The sequence below is a fragment of the Colias croceus genome, chromosome 30 (assembly GCF_905220415.1).
Source record: "Colias croceus chromosome 30, ilColCroc2.1".
Taxonomy (NCBI): Eukaryota; Metazoa; Arthropoda; class Insecta; order Lepidoptera; family Pieridae; genus Colias; species Colias croceus.
The window spans coordinates 3,200,054-3,223,131 of NC_059566.1; the positions used below are offsets into that span (position 1 = coordinate 3,200,054).

A 23,078-nucleotide genomic window follows, 5' to 3' on the forward strand; every position below is an offset into this window, starting at 1 on the left:
AATATTGACACGATTTTAAAAGAGCAACTATGGAGTTTCTTGCCGATTCTTCTCTATAGATACTTCTTTCCGAATCGGTGGTAAATGTTAAAAATATGTAATGACGATTCGAAAGTGCTTCTAGAAGAAGTCTAATTGAATAAATAAATGTTTGAGTTTGAAGCAATGATAAAGGTTCATAAAAACAGTACTTCACGTATTTTAGCATGGCTGATTTTCACGTGTTTTAGAACATATAGTTAAAAAAAATATGTGTTTTTTTATTTATTTATCTCAGTAGTTACTCCCAGATCCTTCCGGTGGGCCAAATTGCTCAACAGAGTTATTACATATCTTTATCTCCGGGGGCTCATGTTGATGGAAATTTGTTTATCTCAATGACTTATTAATAATTTTGCAGGCAAGGCATCTGTTAAGGAAAATGGCCCACAGGAAGTGGATGGGAGTACTGACATCTTATTTTTAACTGTATATTCTAAAATATGTGAAAATCAGCCTTGAGAAAAGACGTGAAGTACTGTTTTTATGAACCTTTATCATTGCTTCAAACTCAAACATTTATTTATTCAATTAGACTTCTTTTAGAAGCACTTTTGAATCGTCATTACCTACATATTTTTAACATTTACCACCGATTCGGAAAGCAGTATCTATGGAGAAGAACAGGCAAGAAACTCCATAGTTGCTCTTTTAAAATCATGTCAATATTCATCGTCTGATATCTGATAGGTAGGCGTTCTATGGTATCACAAATTAACACTAACCAATCGTCAACATTTCATCAATTATTTTTTCAAAAATTATGTGAGGTCTACTATAAAAATAAATAAAAAACAATTTTTGTATAAAAATATATATTTCAACTTTTACTATGCACACAGCGTACATGCTTCTTCAAGTTTGAGTTATTTGAAAATATCTGAAACAAATAATAAAAAATATATTTATAAAAAATAAATAATAACGTATCTTTATCCTACTAATAGACTACAGGCCCGTGTTGAAAAAATTATGGGTCATTTGACCCACCAGCCCCCCTAGCCAAGTGGATTTTTGTTAGCGTAGCGTTCAATAGAATAGACTACGAATCTCGTCATACGTCAATCTCATACATTCGTAGTCTATTCTATTGAACGTATCTACAGCTTACGTCAATCTCATACATTCGTAGTCTATTCGTAGGCTAGGGGGGCTGGTGACCTATCTAGAACGATATAAGAGCATAAAATAATAAGATTCAGCACTATGACGTCACTTGTAAGCTGTCCACCTGAGTACAAAAATGGTGGTCCACAAAGTCGGAATTTATTTTTATTTTTCGACAGTTGCCGGGGTAAATTTGGTCATTTGATTTTGTACGGCATCTGTGTCATACTATTTCTATACTGCTTTTAATCCATTATTCCGCAACGCCGTACAAAAATCATGGAGACAAGAGGAAAAAATCTCTGCCTGTACTTTCGAATTCTCATCTGCACTCAGGTGGACAGCTTACAAGTGACGTCATAGTGCTTAATCTTGTTATTTTATGCTCTTATATCGGTCTAGATAGGTCACCTGGTGGGTCAAATGACCCTAATTTTTTCAACACGGGCCTGTAGTCTTTAACATTATAATTAATACAAAAGTTTATAAGAATTTACTTATGAAGGTTGTCTGGTAGAGATGGTTTTGAGCCATAAGGCCGCCATTTGTACAATTTACTAGCATAGTATTTTATATGCTTGTAACTACATAAAGAGTAAATAAATAAATAAGTTTATTACTCTCACGCGAAAACCATTGAACGGATTTTGTTGATACTCGGCAGTGATGTAGCTTCAGAATTAACACATAAACAATAGAAATACTTGCTCTTAATTAATAACTAGCTTTCCGCCCGCGGCTTCGCCTTGCTTTATCTAAAACCTAATAAATTACATACTAAAACCTTCCTCTTGAATCAATCTATCGATTTAAAAAAATCGCATCAAAATCCGTTGCGTAGTTTTAATGATTTAAGCAAACATAGGGACAGAGAAAGCGACTTTGCTTTATACTATGTAGTGATGCTAAAACGGCTCACCTTTTCACAAATATTACATTTGTAAGTCATCAAATGGACATTTCTTATATGCGAAGACAGTGATATTTGCGAAATAAACTTTCTGTCACATTGCGTACAGGAAAACCTAAAAAAAACAACAAAAATAATATTGTTAGACGTAACTTTTGATTTAATATTTTTGTGGATGAATTGTTGTCAATGAAAAATGCGGGTCATCTATAGCGTGATCGTGCGGGGTGAGGTAAGTGTTTAATTAATAATATTGTTAGAAGTAACTTTTGATTTAATATTTTTGTGGATGAATAGTTGTCAATTTAGTTGTCACTAGCTTCCGCCCGCGACTCCGTCCGCGCGGAAAAATTAAGAAAAATTAAGATTTATTTTTTTCTACGTATTTTTCCGGGATAAAAAGTATCCTATTTTATGCCCAGGATAATAAGGTGTAATTATACCAAGTTTCATCGAAATCGAACCATTACTTTTCACGTGATGCCTTCACATACAGACAGACAAACAGACAGACAGACAGACAAAAATTTTTTTAATCACATATTTGGGTTTGGTATCGATCCAGTAACACCCCCTGCTATTTATTTTTTCAATATTTTCAATGTACAGAATTGACCCTTCTACAGATTTATTATATGTATAGATTATTTCATGTCTGAACATGCTTAGCTGTCGAATAGTATAAAATGCCGCGTTCCTTTGACTCGTGGCGCATTCGTACGAATCGTGCCCGGGAGGGGGGGGGGGGGGGCGGACGTTGTTTATACGACGTTCAAACTAATACTTAAACCCGGCCCCGCGTGTTATTTCTTACAATATGTACAAATAAATTACTAAATCTATCCTATAAAGCTGAAAAGTTTGATTGTTTGTTTGTACGCGCTAATCTCAGGATTCTCTGGAAGTACGGGTCCGATTTGAAAAATTCTTTTGGTGTTAGATAGCCCATTTATCGAGGAAGGCTATAGGCTATATATCATCACGCTGAGTATAAATATGAGCAATAGGAGCAATGCGGGTGATGCCGCGAAATGCAGCTAGTCTTGTACATACAACTTACTAAAGCCTTCCTACTAATATTATAAATGCGAAAGTTTGTGAGGATGTGTGTGTGTGTGTTTGTTACTCTTTCACGCAAATACTACTGAACCGATTACGATGAAATTTAGCGCACTACACATGTAGAGGGTAACTTGGATTAACACATAGGATAGGTTTTATCCCGATAATCCCAAGGGAACGGGAACTATGCGGGTTTTTCTTTGACTGCGCGGGCGAAGCCGCGGGCGGAAAGCTAGTACAGGTATAAAACTCACTCTCTTTCTTGCACATGTTTAAGAGAACTCACAAAGTGTCTTCGCAAACTCTTTTCACTCTTATATCTCTTATTACATTCTACACAAAAGAACAATTTCTCTTTCTCATGCACTATAGAATGAGCTTTCAAATTTGAGTGCGTGGAGAAAGTTTTATCACATTCAGTGCAGCCGAACGGTTTCACGCCGGTGTGGGAACTGCAAAAACAATCATACAAAATTAATAATATATGTGATTGGTGTTAATTATGAAGTTATATTTCGGGTTCGATTTGAAAAATTATTTACTTACAATATTATAAAGCTGAAGAGTTTGTTTGTTTGAACGCGCTAATCTCAGGAACTACTGGTCCGATTTGAAAAAATTATTTAGGTGTTAGATAGCCCATTTATCGAGGAAAGCTATAGGCTATATATCATCAAGCTTAGTCCATTAGGAACTGAGAAATGCGGGTAAAACCGCGGAGCACAGCTAGTTACATATTTTTAGTTAATGCCATATTGAATACTAACCGTAAATGTATGATAAGATGTTGTCTCGTTCTAAAGCCCTTGTTACACTCGTCGCAAATAAAATTTCTTTCCTTTGTGTGAATTTTCTTGTGGATGTTCAAAGAATTGTTATCTCTGGAATGATAATAGTTTTTTTATACATAACTAAATTATATTTGTCTGATAGAAAATTACTTAACAGAAAATAAAATTGTCAATATGTAATCATAAAATGTAATGTAATAAATATTTTTATTGTGTAAAAGGTGTAAATATAATGTAAAAATAGTATAAAACAAAGTCGCTTTCTCTGTCCCTATGTCCCTTTGTATGCTTAAATCTTTAAAACGCAACGGATTTTGATGCGTCTTTTTAAATAGATAGAGTGATTCAAGAGGAAGGTTTTAGTATATAATTTATTAGATTTTAGACAAAGCGGGCGAAGCCGCGGGCGGTAAGCTAGTCAAATATAAAATACATCAATTACACAGGCTGTAATCGTTAAGTGTGCACAGGCGATTTATCCGTAACTATCACAGATAACAAAAAACTTTAAACTGATATATCGAAAGTACTTAACCCAATGAGTAAAATGACCGTAATAAATTTTTTAAAAATAAAACGGGAAATATCAATCGTGAGTGTAACTATTAAGTTTGTGAGGATGTGTGTGTGTGTTTGTTACTCTTTCACACAAATACTACTTAACCGATTACAATGAAATTTAGCACACATATAGAGGGTAACTTGGATTAACACATAGGATAGGTTTTATCCGGGAAATCCCACGGGAACGGGAACTATGCGGGTTTTTCCATGAAAACGCGGGCGGAAAGCTAGTAACGGTATAATTACCAAAAACTAAACTTACCTAAAAACTTTTTCACATACATCACAAGCCACATTGTCCCACACCCCACACTTCGTCCCATGCTCCAGAGCGTGGGACCATCTTTTGAATCTTTTTTTACATAACACACATTTGAATCTTCGTCTATGAGCTAACTTATGTTGTGCCAATACTAAATTAGTTTTAAAATGCAGCTTGCATATTGCACATATGTGGTCGCCTGCTTCCTGTTGGAATAAACAATTTATTTATATGTATAATAAAAAAAATCATGTTTTCTACACTAATATTAGTTATAAAGAGGAAAACTTTGTTTGTTCGTTTGATTGTAATGAATAGGCTCAAACTACTGGACCGATTTTAATGAAATTTGGCACAGACAATCTTTAGACCCTGAGAAAGAACATAGGCTACCTTTCATTGCGAAATATGTACTACGGGCGAAGCCGGGGCGGACTGCTAGTAATAAGATAAACTCATGAAATTAATAATCATTTGGTTGTCACTAATCACCACAGAATATTTAGTAGCGAATGCTTTCACTACATAGTATAAAACAAAGTCTCTTTCTCCGTCCCTATGTCCCTCTAGAATCTAGATGGTTAAATTACCGTTAAAAAATGCCCGCGGCTTCGCCCGCTTTGTCTAAAACCTACTAAAATTATATATTAAAACCTTCCTCTTGAGTCACTATATTATAACTAAGTATATACATATATTTAAAAACCGCATCAAAATCAGTTGCGTAGTTTTGAAGATTTAAGCATACAAAGGGACATAGGGACAGAGAAAGCGACTTTGTTTTATACTATGTAGTAATTATACTCACGTAGCTATGTCTAAAATTATGTTCTTGCAAAACGTCATCAGTAAGAAAACCGACACCACACAGTTCACATTTATATTTCTTATTCATATATTTGTCAGCTTTCTTTTTATTTTCGATATCTTCCAATTGTTCTTCTTGAGATAAATAGATAACTTCAAAATCTGTGTTTGTACTGCAACAAATATTAGACTAACATGTACATATTAGGTCTTCTAGTATGTTTATTTTCACACTAGCTGTGCACCGCGGTTTCACCCGCGTTGCTGCGCTCCTGTTGGTCTTAGAGAGACAATATATAGCCTTATAACCTTCCTCAATAAATGGGTTATCTAACACTGAAAGAATTTTTCAAATCCAACCAGTAGTTCCTGAGATTTGCATGTTCAAAGAAACAAACTCTTCAGCTTTATAATATTAGTATGGATATTCAGGGTACAACACACCACGCCACGCCACACCATGCCACACCTTCCCACGCCACGCCATGCCACACCTTCCCACGCCACGCCATGCCACACCTTCCCACGCCACGCCATGCCACGCTACACCATGCCACACCCTCTAACGCCATGTTATGCCACGCAACACCTCGCCATGCCACGCAACGCTACGCCATGCCACACGATACCATGCGACACGCCGTGACCTTCCACAATGAACAAATATAGTGTATTTCTACACTTGTTATTTTTATAAGATCTATAATATAGGAAAAAATGAATAGCAAAATGTGTTGGTAAGCGCATAACTCCAGAACTACTGAACCGATTTTGTTAATTCTTTTCTAATAATATTCCTTGAAGTACAAAGTTGGTTCTTATGGAGATAAACGTAAACATGTACCACGGGCGAAGCCGGGACAGACCGCTAGTCATAAAATAAATTTAAATCAATATACCTTGAATTTTTTTCCCCAACATTATCCCAGTCACAATTTATCATTTCATCATTTTCGGTACAGCTATTCTCATGGTACTCAGGCACAGTTTCATCTATATAGACTTCGTTGAATGTCGGCATAATGGTTATACTATCCAATTTTTGTATTGTAAATATGTATGGATTATACTGGAAGTAATAAATTTTAAATTATATTTTGTGTTTTATTTGGACATTTTGAAAATGTTCAATAATAATTGACTGACCGGTTGGCTTGGTTGGTAGTGACCCTGCCTTCCAAGCCAGAGGTTGTGGGTTCAATTCCCAACTGGGGCAAATATTTGTGTGATGAACATAGATGTTTGCTCTGTGTCTGGGTGTTAATTATTATCTATATAAGTATTTATTTAAAATTATATAATATGTATGTTTATCAGCCATATTGGTTTCCATAACACAAGTGAAAGCTTAATATGGGATCAGATCGTGCCGTGTGTGAAAATTTTCCTGAAATATTTTTTTTTTTTTTTAAATAATAACTACTTTACTTACATCATCAACTATTGTTTCTTGAGATAATTTAATGTATTGAAGAAATTTTCCAATTTTCTTTAGTACTTTTTCACACCAAACGCAAATTAATGATGGATCGTTCTGTAATTTTTATAACATTTATATTTTTTACTATAATAATTTATATATAAGTACTGAATATATTACACTAGCTGTGCCCTGCGGTTTTACTAGCAGTGCTCCACTCCTGTTGGTCTTAGTGTAATAATATTATATAGCTTATACTCTATAGCCTTCCTCGATTTGTGGGCTATCTAACACCGCAAGAATTTTTCAAATCGGACCAGTGGTTCCTGAGATTAGCTCGTTCAAACAAACAAACTCTTCAGATTTATAATATATACCAAATTTCATGCTAAATGGTTCAGTAGTTAAGGCGTGATTGAGTAACAGACAGACAGAGTTACTTTCGCATTTATAATATTAAGTATGGATTATGTAATAAGTAAAGATATTCAACTTTTACATTAACTTACATTAAATCCGAGCTTGAGCAATAAATGTGCTATGTTTTCATCTACAATTCGACTGCCTTTTCTACGGCATAAGCAACAAGATTCATTGTTCATTTTGATTTATTTTGTATTGTACTTGCAAGTTTCACGTTTGGCTACGATCTGTTAAACTTATGTTTCAACTTATGGGACTTGGTTGGGACTTTATCACAAATCTAACTATATGAAAAATTTAACATGAGTCAATTTAACACGCTCAAAATCCCTCAAAGAAAATTTAAAAGCGCATTTGTTGTTTGTTTATTTTTTAACATGTTATTTTTAAATCTTCAGAAGTCGGGTTTTTGATCAGATAGGGAGTCTTTTTGAAATAGAGACCTTACCACACACTCCGTGTTTTCCAATTACAGCACTAGAGCGCATTATGCGGCATAATGCTTAACGTTGAATGTTCCAACTACAGCAACGCTTTGCACAATCGAGCACTGTTAAAAGTAGTGCGCGTGAATTGATGCGTGCAATCGATTTATCGTTAGTAATTATTAATTGTTGGAAAAAATTTTAAAGCTTTCGTTTCATTGTAGTTTTTTCGAAGTAATCAAAGTTAATTCAAATTGTGTTAAAAAAATAAATATAAGTATGGATGAAGGTACAAACTTTGAAAAAAATGTTAATGAAATAATCAACACTGAACTTAGCGCAACCTGCTGGTGCGTTTCACGTTCCAATTAAGCATCAGCATAATTCGGCATTGTGCGCCACTGAGTCGCATTATGCTCTGTAATTGGAAAACAGCCACTAACATCATTCTGAAAAGTTATTCTCAAATTATAATTAAGAGGAATATTAATAATATTAAAATATATTATTAATATTATTATAACTTTTATAAGGAAAAAAAGATTTAAATACTTATGAGCATTCGAATTTATTTAATACAATTGAACCCTAATTCCACCTATTATAATATAATGCTACAATATACCATGTATCCACAACCTATAAAAAAAATTAAAAAATTTTTTTTTTCCGTTTATCATGGCAAGAATTAAAAATTGAAATGACATTCCACTTTGAATTTGACTTATGTCATTAATCATTATCATAAAAATGGCTTCGATTTTTTTTTTGTTATCGAGAAGTGTCGAAAAGTTTTGAAACATGACTGAAAACTTAAATAAAATTTGTAAAACGTGCTTTAGCACTGGAAGGACCACAAGTCCAATCACAGATTTGAAATTTCTACTTACAAAACTTAATATGAGGGAGGTCAGTCATCAAATACCTAATTACTAAATTAGTTTTTAAGTTTGTGTTTCTCAGATCAATTGAAATTACAGATAGATACATCAAATGGTGAAATTTGTTGGGAGTGCAAGGCGATTATGGTTAAGTTCTACGATTTCAAGCAAAAAGCTATAAGTTTGCAGAATTTATTAGCAGCGGACCAGGTAGGTAGTTACATTTTTAATCAAATTTCATTATCTTATCCTATAACCATATTATTAAAAACTATATAAAGATTACTAGCTTTCCGTCCGCGGCTTCGCCCGCGTTTTCAAAGAAAAACCCGCATAACTATTTACCGATCCCGTGGGATTTCCGGGATGAAACCTATGTGTTAATCCAAGTTACCCATTACAGGTATGTGTGCTAAATTTCATAGTAATCGGTTCAGTAGTATTTGCGTGAAAGAGTAACAAACACACACATACACATCCTCACAAACTTTTGCATTTATAATATTATAGTAGGATAGGATTAGTAGGATTTTGGTTTTAGCAAAAAACTATGAACTACTATAATATAATCCTGCTGTGGTATCTCATACTATTAAATATTTATTTTAACTTATAATTTTCAGAGCAAACTCAATTCAGTGAGCACATTAACAAGCAGTACAAAACAATTGTATGATTATGAATTTTATTTTGACGAAGAAGTTGACGAAATTAAATTAGAATCAACTACAGCAATTAATTTAAAAGATGAATATATAGACTTTGAAATCCATGATTTTAACGAAAATATTGAAGAAACGGATATAATTCTAAATATAGATAACACAAATCAAAAGGAAGAACAAATAATAAATAAAGCTGAGACAAATGAAGAAAAAAATAATATAAAAGATACAGATAAAACAAATTTACAAGATTTAAAGAATAATGTTAAAATTAAGTGTTCAAATGAAAATGAATTTAAGAGAAAGTTCAAAACAGTAATTTATACAGAAGAAGAGTTAGTAGCGAATAGAGAAGAAAAGAGAAGTCAACCTAATTACAAGAAAGTACCTTTTAAATGTGATACATGTGTGCTTGGGTTTATGAGAGAGGATACTTTTGATTTACATGTGAAAAAGAATCACAGCGAGGTAAGATATTTAAATACTAGCGGTGCACCACGGCTGCACCCGTGGTACATATTTACGTTTACTCTCCATTGTAACCATCCTCGTACTTCAAGGAATAAAAATGAATTAACGAAATCAGATCAGCACGAGTTTAGCGCTTACCAACACACTTCATTTTTATTATGACTAGCATAGAAGACTAGATATCCGCCCGAGGCTTGGACCGTTTTGTCTAAAACGTAATAAATTAAATACTTAAAACCTTCCTCTTGAATCACTTTAACTATTAAAAAACCGCATCAAAATCCACTGCATAGTTTTAAAGATTAATTCATACAAAGAGACATAGGTTCGTTAGGGAACCGTAAAAATGTCAATTAGTCAAATTACTTACCACATAACCCAAAATAACCTAAAAACATTTATTTTACAGAGCGTAGGAGAATATATGTGTAAAATATGCGGAACGCGATTCTCCAGTCAATACCTCTTACATATACATGAAAGAAGGCACTATATGTCTTATCGCTGTGTCTTCTGTAGATTCGAGACTTTTTCACATCGCGGTGCGATTAAGCATTGTACTGATAAGCATTTAGAGGATGAGGCTGGGAAAGTGCATTGTGGCCAATGTGACAGTGTCTTTATGTAAGTAGAAAGAAGAAAGAAAGAAAGAATTTATTTTGCCAAAGGCCAACAACAAATATACCAGGAAAAACAGAGAAAAAGACAAGTGTGGCAGCCCTTTAGCAAAAAGGGGACCAACTCAGTATTTTGCTGTGCCTTCAGCAGCACAGCACTGATTTTCAGTGGCCCCAAGTACTAGCTGCGCTTCGGTTTCACCCGCGTGGCTCCGCTCCTGTTGGTCTTGGCGTGATGATATATAACCTATAGCTTTCCTCGATAAATGGGCTATCTAGCACCGAAAGAATTTTTCAAATCGGACCAGTGGTTCCTGAGATTAGCATGTTCAAACAAACAAACTCTTCAGCTTTATAATATTAGTATAGATAAGCATTTACTTAATTCAGAAACCTTCCGTATGTCTGAAAGACATGATTTTTTGCTTTAAAATATAAACTAAAATATCTGTATATAACATCGGCTACTCTTATAATTTTCAGATGTTGGTATTAATTAATTTATTATTTAAGTTGTTTGACAAACAACTTTAGAGTCTGGCCAGCCAAAGCTGAACCCAGTGTTTTTTGTAGCGGCCACATTATCTCGAATGTTATCAATTATCATGGCGTTTCTGCGTAGTTAGTTGTCAGTATTGTTGAAAACGGGTCAAATTATTTGCGAATTTAAAGGTTTTAGTGTTGAAATATGGGTAAAACTATAAAGAATGCTGTGCGGCAGCTTTTATTTATAATAATAAGTAAATATAAAGAGTTACAATGATTAGTAAATACAAAAAAAAAAATGTAAGTCAAATGTTTTATTGACAGGGCTACACTAACACAAACTACTACTAACTACTACTAACACAAATCAAAGAAATCAATAAATCCTTTAATAACTTTTAAATCCTTATTTGTTGTGTACCTAATGTACTATGATCACCTCTAACATCAAAAGTAACAAAATTTTTTTTTCCGAACTAAGCTGATGTTACCAGGTCCATATTTTGCCGCCCTTAACTGGGTTCAGCTTTGGCTGGCCAGACTCTATGAATACACTTTCTTTCAGGTCTGCAGATGAATTAGAGAGTCACATGTCCGTACATAATAAAATCACATGTTCGGAATGTGGTAGAAACTTCAAAGGGAATTACGCACTGAGGAAACATATCGAGTAAGTGCGTCTCTCAAACTCAAAGTTAAAATAACTCATACAAAAGGTCATACTCACACTCAAGTTTTACTTTAAATGTGGTCTGACGCATTGCAGGTGCATTCCCTTTTCGTTAAAAATTTATAATTTAATATCCTACTAATATAATAAATGCGAAAGTTTTTCGTATAAAACGTATCCTGTGTCATTCCTCAGGTCTCAAGCTATCTCTATACCAAATTTGAAGTAAATCCATGCAGTAATTTTCCAGATTAGCCAGGACATACATACAAACAGACGAAAATTTTGATAACTGTATTTTTGGCTTTGGTATCTATTGTAGATCAAGCCCCAAGTATTATTTAAAAAAAATATCCAATATACAGTTTTGACTTTCCTACGATCCTACTTATATTATAAAGGCGAAAGTTTGTAAGTATGGATGTATGGATGTATGGATGTTTGTTACTCTTTCACGTAAAAACTGCTGAACCGATTACAATGAAATTTAGCACACATATAGAGGGTAACTTGGATTAACACATAGGATAGATTTTATCCCGGAAATCCCACGGGAACGGGAACTATGCGGGTTTTCCTTTGCAAACGCGGGCGAAGCCGCGGGCGGAAATCTAGTTTTATTATATACAAGCTGCGCCCCGTGGTTTCACCCGCGTGGATCCGCTCCCGTTGGACTTAACGTGATGATATATAGCCTTCCTCGATAAATGGGCTATCTAACACCGAAATAATTTTTCAAATCGAACCAGTAGATCTTGAGACTAGCGCGTTCAAACAAACAAACTCTTCAGCTTTATAATATTAGTATAGATTAAGTATTAATTATAGATGTATAGATAATAAAATTTTATTCATTCACAGACACATCCACAAAGTGGAATCGATACAATATAGATGTGACCATTGTCGAATGACGTTCAAAATGAAAAATCGCCTAGAATCACACATGGCAACACATAGTGTAATGTTGGCTAAGAAACTATCATATTGTGACGTATGTAAAGTGCAATGTAAAAATATAAAGAATTATAGGAATCATTTGGCTTACAGCATCAATCATTCGGAACCAGCGTAAGTTCTTTTTTATTTATATTAGGTTATATAAAATGAAATAAGATTATTATGGATTAGGTTATATAAAATGAAATAAGATTATTATGGACTAGCTTCCGCCCGCGACTCCGTCCGCGCGGATGTCGGTCTTTGCGTGGATGGTTTATTTCTCCATTTTGAGTAACTCTGACAATGACATCTTATAAATATCTATTGGACCCAAATACGGCTAGGTCTATAATAATACGCAACGTGTGTTCGCGGTACCTACTACAGAACAACGTCTATGGATAACTGAAAAATTGAGATTAATTTTTTTTCTACGTATTTTTCCAGGATAAAAAGTATCCTATTTTACGCCCAGGATAATAAGGTATAATTATACCAAGTTTCATCGAAATCGAACCGGTAGTTTTCACGTGATGTCTTCACATACAGACAGACAGACAAAATTTTTTTTAATCACATATTTGGGTTTGGTATTGATCCAGTAACACCCCCTGCTAGTTATTTTTTCAATATTTTCAATGTACAGAATTGACCCTTCTACAGATTTATTATATGTATAGATAATTATATTATGAAGTATAATTTATATTATCTAACACTAGCTGAACTCCGCGGTTTCATGCGCAGTATTCCGCTCCAGTTGGTCTTAGGGTGGTATTATATAGCCTATAACTTTCCTCGATAAATGGGCTATCTAACACCGAAAAAAAATTTTCTGAGATTAGCGCGTTCAAACAAACAAACAAACTCTTCAGCTTTATAATATTAGTATAGATAATATAGAATTGACAATCCTACTTCTTAGAAATTAAAGACTTTTTAACGGATTTTAAACGCGATATAATCATTATATTATTTTCCCGACGTTTCGAACACTTTACAGCGAGCGTGGTCACGGGGAGACTTAAAATCCGTTAAAAAGTCTTTAATTTCTAAATGTTTAATACTCGCGTTAAATCAAACACTAGAAAATACAATCCTACTTCTTATTTAATATTATAAATGCGAAAGTTTGTTAGGATGGATGTATGTGTATGTGTGTGTATGTTTGTTACTCTTTCACGCAAATACTACTAAACCGATTACAATGAAATTTAGCGCACATATAGAGGGTAACTTGGATTAATACATAGGATAGGTTTTATCCCGGGAATCCCACGGGAGCGGGAACTATGCGGGTTCCTCTTTGAAAAAGCGAAAGCTAGTGAGTTAATAATTTTTAAATTTAAAATATTTTTAGGTATGAATGTTCAACTTGCAAGAAGAGGTTCGCGAAAAGAACGTATCTACAAAAACATATAAACATCAGCCATTTGCGAAAATCACAGTATAAATGCAGTATCTGTAAAAAGGTATGTTTTTAATCTATGAAAATTTAACACGCTGTTTTCAAACTCAAACTCAAACATTTATTTATTCAATTAGACTTCTTCGAGAAGCACTTTTGAAACGTCAATACATATTTTTAACATTTACCCCCGATTCGGAAAGCAGTATCTATGGAGAAGAACCGGCAAGAAACTCCATAGTTGCTCTTTTAAATCATTTCAGTATTACAATTTAATTTTACAAAATATGTAAGTAACTGTACGTATATATTATCATAATATGCCAAAGAACTGTCCTGTGGTTTTTACGCGACAACCCTCCATGGGTTTTTATCTTCATGGGTTGTTATTGGCTTCACCTGTATATTTGTATGTAACCGACTCCTTTACACTCGATTTTGACTTTAAACGGACAGATTTAATGCAAACATTGTATGTATCAAGCATCGGTGATAATGCAATAATTTTATGACTTCATCTTAGCGTAGCGTGTTTTTTCAGTTTTTTTACTAAGTGTATAGGCAAGTTAAATAAATACATATTTCAGGACAATTTTCACACACGGCACTACTAAGCTTTCGCTTGTGTTATGGAAACCAGATGGCTGATAAACATACATAATATATTATTATAATTTTAAATAAATATGTATATTTAAAAAAATAAACTAAAATGTAACTTCTGTACAATTTTTTAACAAAATATCTATAATAGATTCAAACTTAACCTGAAGTCAATTTTTTTTTAATTAATTTTTTTTTACAGTTATTTATAACTCGTTGGCGGTTATTCAATCATAGACAAAAGAAACATGGTGTTGCCAAAAGCAGAGACCACATTTGTAATGAATGTGGCAAGAAGTTTTATGTATGTATTTTCTACTAGCTGTGCCCCGCGGTTTCACCCGCATTGCTCCGCTCCTGTTGGTCTTACCGTGAAGATATTTATTAGCCTTCCTCGATAAATAGGCTATCTAAAGCTGAAGAGTTTGTTCGTTTGAACACGCGAATATCAGGAACTACTGGTCCGATTTTAAAAATTCTTTCACTGTTAGATAGCCCATTTATTGAGGAAGGCTATAGGCTATATTTGTACCACGAGCGAAGCCGGGGCGGACCGCTAGTTAATTTTAAAACTAAGAAACTAAATATTTATTACCCAATTGTTAATTTCTATTTTTCTTTATTATTCTTTCTTTTTCCCTAACGCCTTATTTTTTGCTCACCTACCTCCTTTTAATGTCTCTCCTTACATATTACTTACGGTGGCCTGGAAGAGATCGCTATCTAGGGATAAGGCCACCGTTTGTACACATTATTTTCCTGTTATCTGTACTTTATGTGTCTCTATTTCTTTTGTGTGTGCAATAAATAATTAAATAAATAAATTAATTAAATAAATATTTTCTATATTCTAGACGGCAACAACGCTCCGTGCGCACCAACTTATACATTCGGATGAAAGAAGTTTTATGTGCGAAGAATGCGGTGATACATTCAAACAACCGGCAGCTTTGTACACACATTATAAACTTGTACATAAGGGCATTAAAATGAAACAATAATTTGTGTTTTATTTACCTTTTGACTGTACTATAATAACTTCGCCCGCTTTGTCTAAAACCTAATAAATTATATACTAAAACCTTCCTTGAGAATCACTATTAAAAAAAAGAAAAAAAGACGGGTTGCACTCCGGGAGTGCCGGCAGTAGAAAAAACTTGATTATTAACGTTCAGCATGTTTGATATTTTGGAATGGTATCCGTCTTACGCATGGAATATAAGGGCTAAAAAAAATCCGTCTTACGCTTTTTCGATCAGGCCACGTGTCCTGACGCGAGTTTAAGATTTTATACCCAACGCCGCTAAAGAAGTTTTCACTTTAAAAAGTATCAAAATTCGTTGTGTAGTTTTAAAGAAGCAAAACTCTGTATGACGTACCCGATATATTAGAAATAGAAATAGAATGTGTTTTATTTGCCACCAATTACAAAAATATAAATCTTAATAATCTAACACAGAACAGGAAAAAAAAATAATATACATATATAGCGATGGTGGCAAAAAGGACTCCCCGTCAGCAAAGCAGCAACCATTAATTAAAATGTATTGCTGCACTGATTTTCAGAGGAGACCACGTGACTGTACGCAATTAAGTTATACATCTATTTATGATAGTGTGTTTATGTAGCATAGGCAAGAAACTTATATATAATACACTGGAGATTGCATTATGACCATTAACTTGTAACAAGAAAATATGACGTTGAATGACGCCTGTATGTTTATTTATCCCTTTCACACCAACTTGCCAAGTTAGGACTTAGGTCTTAGACTTGGACAGAACATTTTTAATGAATTAAAAAAAAACATTTTTTTTAATTAATAGTATCAACATAATAAAATAAATATATAATAGACTTAAAGTATGAAACCTACAGAATGTGCAGTCATAGTCGTTTTCTAATATTTACCGGGACAAACGGCTAGGTTGGCAGGTGTAAACAGGTATGTCGGTTTACTTTCACTTGATAGGATGATGAAAAAAAAAATATGTCAGCGCTGTTTTATTACAAAATTGTTTTTATATTATATTGATTTTTTAATAATTAATAAAAAAATATCCTGTCCAGGATTTTCCCAGTCAACCCATTTTTAATACATTTTTTAATACACTAAATTTATTATAAAATTGGTCTCATTCTATTATCACGCCGTTGCATTTCGGCTTATATTCGGATCTTAGACCATTTGCCTTTACCAAAATAGGTGTAGTCCATTGAAAAGTTAGTACATTTGGGGTTGCATTTCTTAGAGGACGCAATTTTATTTTTTTGATGTGTAGAGGGGGTTAGTGTGAAGTTATCACCAAGTTTGTGGGGTCGCAGCCCTTGTCCCACGGCCGCCATCTTGAAAATAGCGGAAGATATGGTTTATACGATATATCTCTTAAACTGTTTATCTGATAAAAAAAATTTGATAACATTATTTGTTGCAAATTGCCGTGATTGATTGATTGATTGATACGTAAGCCTACTTTATTGCATCAATCAATCACGGCAAAAGCGAATATATGCATATGCGCCGATACAAAAACAACAGAATACCCAGGATCGATCTTGTAATAGGAGCCACTACTTATAAAGGTGTGGACAAATTTAAATACTTGGGATGCCCTGTGACCGATACGTACACTAGGGAAGAAGAAATCGAAATAAGGATACAAAATACCCTCCGTTGCAGTGCAGCCTTACACAAAGTACTGGTGTCGAAAATCCTCAGCAGGCGTACTAAAATCCTTATCTATAAAACTATACTAAGACCTATCTTAATGTACGGCTGCGAGACTTGGACACTGACACAAAAAGAAGAAGACAAGCTCCTAGTTACTGAAAGAAAGATCCTAAGAAAGATATTTGGGCCAGTGTTGACAGAAGAAGGGGTTTGGAGGAGGAGGAAAAACTTAGAACTTCAAGATCTAATGGCCGAGCCAAACATCATTGGTGAGATTAAAGCCCAAAGACTCCGATGGCTCGGCCATGTGGAAAGAATGGGGGAAGATCGAGCAGCGAAACGAGCGTACCTGAGACAGCCATCTGGACGCCGTCCTGTTGGACGTCCCAGGTACCGCTGGAAAGATGAAATCGCCAAGGACCTGCGCACCCTCCAGATTGAATACTGGCAAGAGATGGCGCAGGATAGAGTCAAATGGAGGCTCTTATTGTCGGAGGCCAAGACTCACTTTGGGTCCCTGCGCCACTCTAGTAAGTAAGTAAGTAAGTAAGTATTTGTTGCAAATTAAATTCTCCACAATTTTGGTCCAGTAACTTTTTGTCGTAGAACTATAAATAAAAAAGTTATAAGCAAAAATGTTCAGATAATAGAGATATTTATATTTTTCAATAAAACTTTTTTTTTATCATTTTACGAAGAAATGATATATGACCATTTTTGTAGATTGTTTTTCGAGGAACAACTTTTACATACAACATTTTTTCATAAAGTCAATAGCTAAGGTTTTAAAGCGCTCCGAAATTAGTACTATTTTTCAGTACTCTTAGCTATACATTATACATATATTATGTGTGTACTAATAATTATTTGTCATCAGTAATTGTTTTTTTTTGTTATTATAATATTTTTAATAATTAATTTTGCAATATTATTAATAATTAATTATTGACTCTTTTCCCCACCACCCAGGAGTTAGAGTCTGGAAGCACGTTTTTTTTACGTCGAAAAGCAGGGCTGAAATGTTCTGTTCTTGCAGTGCTGCATGGGAAAAGAGCCAATAGCCAATATATTATGTATAGTTAAGAGTACTGAAAAATAGTGCTCACTTCAGAGCGCTGTAAAACCTTAGCTATTGACGTAATGAAAAAATGTTGTATGTAAAAGTTGTTCCTCGAAAAACAATCTACAAAAATGGTCTGATATCATTTCTTCGTGAAATGATAAAAAACAATTTTATCGAAACAAATAGCTCTAATTTCTGAACATTTACGCTTATAAATTTTTTATTTATAGTTCTACGACAAAAAGTTACTGGGCCAAATTTTTTAACCATTCACGTTAATAATTTGGTGAATGGTTTTTTCAAATGTATGGTGCTAAGTTCTGAATCATAGTTCTGAATAGTTTTTTTGACGTGACAACGTCTTAAATTAGGTTGCGGCTGGGAGTCACTTATGAAAAAGTGTAACGCTCGGTAACGTTACGATGAGTCACCGAAAGAGGCACGCGGGCATGGTTAGCCCGCCTAAGAGCGAGAGAGACAGACATAAAAAGTCGTTGTCACGTAAAACTTTCGCCCGTATACCGACTTTACAGGCAACCAAGAAGCTTATATCTAATACACTGGAGATTGCACTATGACCATTGACTTGTCACAAGAAAATATAACCTTGAATGACGTCAGTGTTGTTTTTTGTCTCTTTCTGTGGGTGACCACACTGGTTTGTATATTCAGGATTTTTCGAAATAGAAAAAAACTAAAAATCATGGTCTATAAATAATAACGACATATATTTTTAACAGTATTAATTATATTATAATATTACTGGCCATACTTTATAGGTACATACAATTTTAATTGGTATAGAATGATAGTTTTAAATAACTCTTGGCTACAAAGCCTGGATATGAACCGATATATAGCATTAACATCCTTTGTAAATAGAGGAAAGTTGTGTTTTGCATCAGATGCTGTTTACAAAATTGTAAGCTACTCAGATCTTCTTTTTAAACGCGTTGCTTCGACGGGTCAATTTCAAGCCAAAATCATCAAAGAAAAACTGTTTATAATAAACGCCTTGCACAAATTTCAGCTAACTTTACAAAGTTTATTTTTCAAAAGGTATTTTTTTCTGGGTCGTTATCCTCAGTAATTTTACCCTTGATGGGCACATATATTTGAAACACACATTCACACTTTGAAATACCTAAAACAAAAAATATGAGGTAAGTTAAAAGAAGTATAAATTTCAATGTAAAAACGAACAATCTTATAACTACATGTGAGTGCAATACCGATGTCGTGTGTTGTTTCATTACTAGTAAAAATCTTGAAAATGGTGTTCTAAATTTCATCATAATATTATTGTTATTACAATATATTCTCTTCACTATCCATAAAAACTCGTCATCATGGTTACCTTACTTGTTAATTTTGTTTATTGAAAACTTGTTGAAAAATGATAAAGTATTAGGGAAATAACAAATTTAACATGACTGCTTTCTAAAATGATGCAAAATTTTACAATTTTTGCCATTGATATGATTCTAAACAGGTAAATGCAGGAGTATTGAGGAATATTGTAAATAACGTAAATAAGTATACACTTGCCTGTGAAATTCTATGCCAGAATTTGGTGTCCAAACACTTCTGCAATTTTTCACAATGCAATACATTATTTATATTCGGAAAATATTTATTAAATACGCAACAATATTAACTTAAATATTCGAAGCGACGCAATTTTTTTGACACTTATGCCATATTGTCAAAGTGAGAGTTGCTACAATTTTATTATGGTAACTACCCATAATCAAGGAGTATCGCTTTTTAATAATTGGTCCAGATACTTATTTTATTTAGCATAAATAATAATTGTCTCATCCAATAATGCTTCTGAATGACGTTGTTGGCAATTTATCAACAAACTCATGTACAAAAACTAACCTTTTGCACAGAATATTACGGCATACATAGTAGCCTTGGGAAAACTTCGTATTAACAGTGGCAATACCAAGTTAGGTGTGAAAGTGATAAAACACAACAATTTTCTTGTTACACGTCAAATGTTCATACCGAAATCTCCAGTGTATTAGATATAAGCTTCTTGCAGGCAACCAATTTTTTTTAAATATTAAATTAATATCAAAAATATGTTATCAAATCATGATGAATTTATTGTGTGTATGCAGCATTATGTAGAATAGACAATAGAAAAAAAATACATTGATATATTATCTGTGGTTGTCCAAATGCCAAATCTCACCAAATCTCTAATCACTAGAACGTGACTAGAACTTCTACTTGTACACTACTTGCTAGTAATTGTATTCTCTTTGCTACTTGCCGTACTAGACGGTAGACCTAATCTGTGCTACTTGCCTGTGCTACTTGCTCTGTGCCCTGTGGTGGTAATCACCATTTGTGGGCGTGCCGCGTGGCATTTTAAACAAATGGTGATTTGACATATTTTGTGGCATTATCTATTAACTAATATCTTTTTTTTTCACCACCTCACCTAGGCACATAATACAGATGCCACCCAGGTTTGTATACCAAAAGAAGAAGTCTGGTGATATCCGAAAAAAACTTTTATCGCATCGAAATGAAAAAACAATGAACTGTGAAAACCTTTCTCTAACAAGAACAACGAAGCCCGCTAAAAATACAACGAACTTTTCGGTAAATATATCTAATTAAAGGACAAAGGGACGGAGTAACGCGTTTTAGATCGCGCATAACAGAGGTGAACAAGTTTATTTAAAACATTATGGATAGACGCTTGACATTACATAGATATAGGCCCCCGGGATCGTGGGTTATGTCGGATTCCTACCGACCAAAACCCCACTGTGTTCCGTCCAGCCGCTATTAAAACGAAGCCACGGGTGTTGTATAGTTCCTCCGCGATATGGTATAGCTAGGTATGCAGGAGGTTATATACCAGACCATGGTTGTGAAGATTTTCGTTGGTTCTTCGCTGTAAATAAGGTTAGAAAAAGAGCAATAATATACATGACATAATTATTTACAACATAAAATATTTAAATAGTCTCAAATTTATGGTTTGCCTGTATTGTGTATAAGAGGAGATTCAAAAATTTAGTACAACTGATAAGAATATAACTCAATTTTTTTTGACATCATATGTCTGAATATCTTAAATAACATACATAATATGTATTATCGTTTCTCTTCCCCCTCACATGGGGTGAGACTTAAATTAAAATATTTGTTTTGAGTTCTTCTATGGCAGTTTTGATTTTGTATTTGCCTTTCTCTAACATCTCTGGATCGTCAGATGATCGATCATCAGATTTGGGCTCTTCTACTTCATACTCTTCGGTTTCCTCGTTTGTGTTAGATCTGCCCTTTAACCAATCATATCTTACACTCATCTTGTTGGACAAGCTCTTCAGAGCGGCTCCCATGGAACGCTGCTCTTCTGGACTGTCCTCTGCGTCCAATTCCCTGGAGTCCTTCTTGAGTTTGTCAATGTACTCGATCTTGTCTAGTGCTGTTATGTTTGCGATAGTCCTTGCCGGGATAGACATGTTTTCCGATTAGGTCTGTCGATTTGTTGCCAAATGTTCATTAATTTGTAGGTACATCCTACTTCTCTCTTTCTTCAATATTAGATTTGTCTTTGGTCAATATTAGAACTTAATATCCATGAAATAAGGTATAATTTGGACACAGGCACAGGAGCTGGCACAAATCACTTCATAAGAAATATGAGATCTGAGGATATGTTCTCCATGCGAATTCGGCGTGAAATATGTGGTTTCACCAGCTCGAGAGGCAACTCTTTCAAGAATGTTTGTCTCAATCAGAGTGTTTGTGTTGACTTTGTATATTATTTGGGCATTGATCTCAGTTATATTCAAAATGGAGAAGAATGTGCGCATTGGCCATATTGATGTGATTCTGGCAACGGAATAATCCTCTTTTGATCTACATCATCTACGCCTCCTATTGTGGAATTGTAAAATGTTACAATCTCAGGTTTAGCTTTGCTTCCAGTTTCTTGGTCTATAGCGTTGTCATTGTGAAGTGTTGATAGCATAAGGACAATGTTCTTTGTTTTTTTCTTTGGCATTTATGATATCTTATCTTCACCGAAACCAAAAATTAAACTTGATATTGGCCTATACTTTGTTGACAAAAAAGAAGGTGGAATCTCTTTTTTATTTTTTCGCAGTGTTCCCACCGCCGTTGTTCTGTAGGTATTTTTCAATTCATCAAACAACAGTTTTTAATGTTAAATAATTGTACATATGTAGTTAGATTTCTTCCCGTGTTCAATATGGGTTGTGCTTGTGCAATTCTCTTCACAACATCAGCATCAACATTTGTCATATTAATTATTCATCACTAACAAAAAGTTTACAACGGTAAGATTTAACATAAGGCATTAATTTCATTCTTGTCTCCCTAGATCTAAGAACATATTGTGCATTCGTCATTCATTACAATAATCACACCAAAATTGTAAGCTGTATAACAGACTAGTAGATTGTATAAATTAAAAAAAAATATATATATTTTATATAGTACTGGTGCACGTTGTGTACATTTTGTGGCAGGGGAAGATCTGCTACGCTCTGAATTTTGGCAGAACCTAATTTCGTACCCCAAGTAGTCGATCTTGGTTTGCGAGAAACTGCATTTTGATAAATTCAATTTCAGATGCGCCTTTTCTAACAAGATTAAGATTTCTTCTAAACTAGTTATGCATTCAAGCTGAGTTTCACCAAAAATCAACAAGTCATCTAAATACACAGTGGCTTTATTAAATCGAGCCTGTCCCAGAACGTGGTTCATCATTCTTTGGAAGACAGCTGGGGCATTTG

General features: G+C 34.0%; 2 protein-coding genes across 3 annotated transcripts; one reads left to right on the forward strand and one right to left on the reverse strand.

Moving 5' to 3' along the window:
- Nucleotides 1-837: 837 nt before the first annotated feature.
- LOC123704623 (zinc finger protein 675-like) lies at nt 838-7,818 on the reverse strand. The gene is made up of 9 exons (XM_045653018.1): nt 7,472-7,818; nt 6,975-7,076; nt 6,442-6,611; nt 5,544-5,715; nt 4,736-4,941; nt 3,886-3,999; nt 3,373-3,570; nt 2,066-2,171; nt 838-919 (listed from the first exon to the last, which is right to left on the reverse strand). Exons 1-9 carry the CDS (start codon nt 7,562-7,564, stop codon nt 860-862), a joined length of 1,221 nt encoding a protein of 406 aa, XP_045508974.1. The 5' UTR covers nt 7,565-7,818; the 3' UTR covers nt 838-859.
- A 744-nt stretch (nt 7,819-8,562) lies between these two features.
- Nucleotides 8,563-15,554, forward strand: LOC123704729 (zinc finger protein 888-like). Of its 2 annotated transcripts, none has more exons than XM_045653175.1 (9): nt 8,563-8,719; nt 8,791-8,901; nt 9,315-9,824; nt 10,237-10,451; nt 11,496-11,600; nt 12,462-12,671; nt 13,903-14,014; nt 14,756-14,857; nt 15,408-15,554. In XM_045653175.1, exons 1-9 carry the CDS (start codon nt 8,612-8,614, stop codon nt 15,552-15,554), a joined length of 1,620 nt encoding a protein of 539 aa, XP_045509131.1. In that variant the 5' UTR covers nt 8,563-8,611. The 2 variants fall into 2 exon arrangements, with proteins under 2 accessions (XP_045509131.1, XP_045509132.1); XM_045653176.1 differs by having other exon boundaries at nt 8,795-8,901.
- The last annotated feature ends 7,524 nt before the right edge of the window (nt 15,555-23,078 follow it).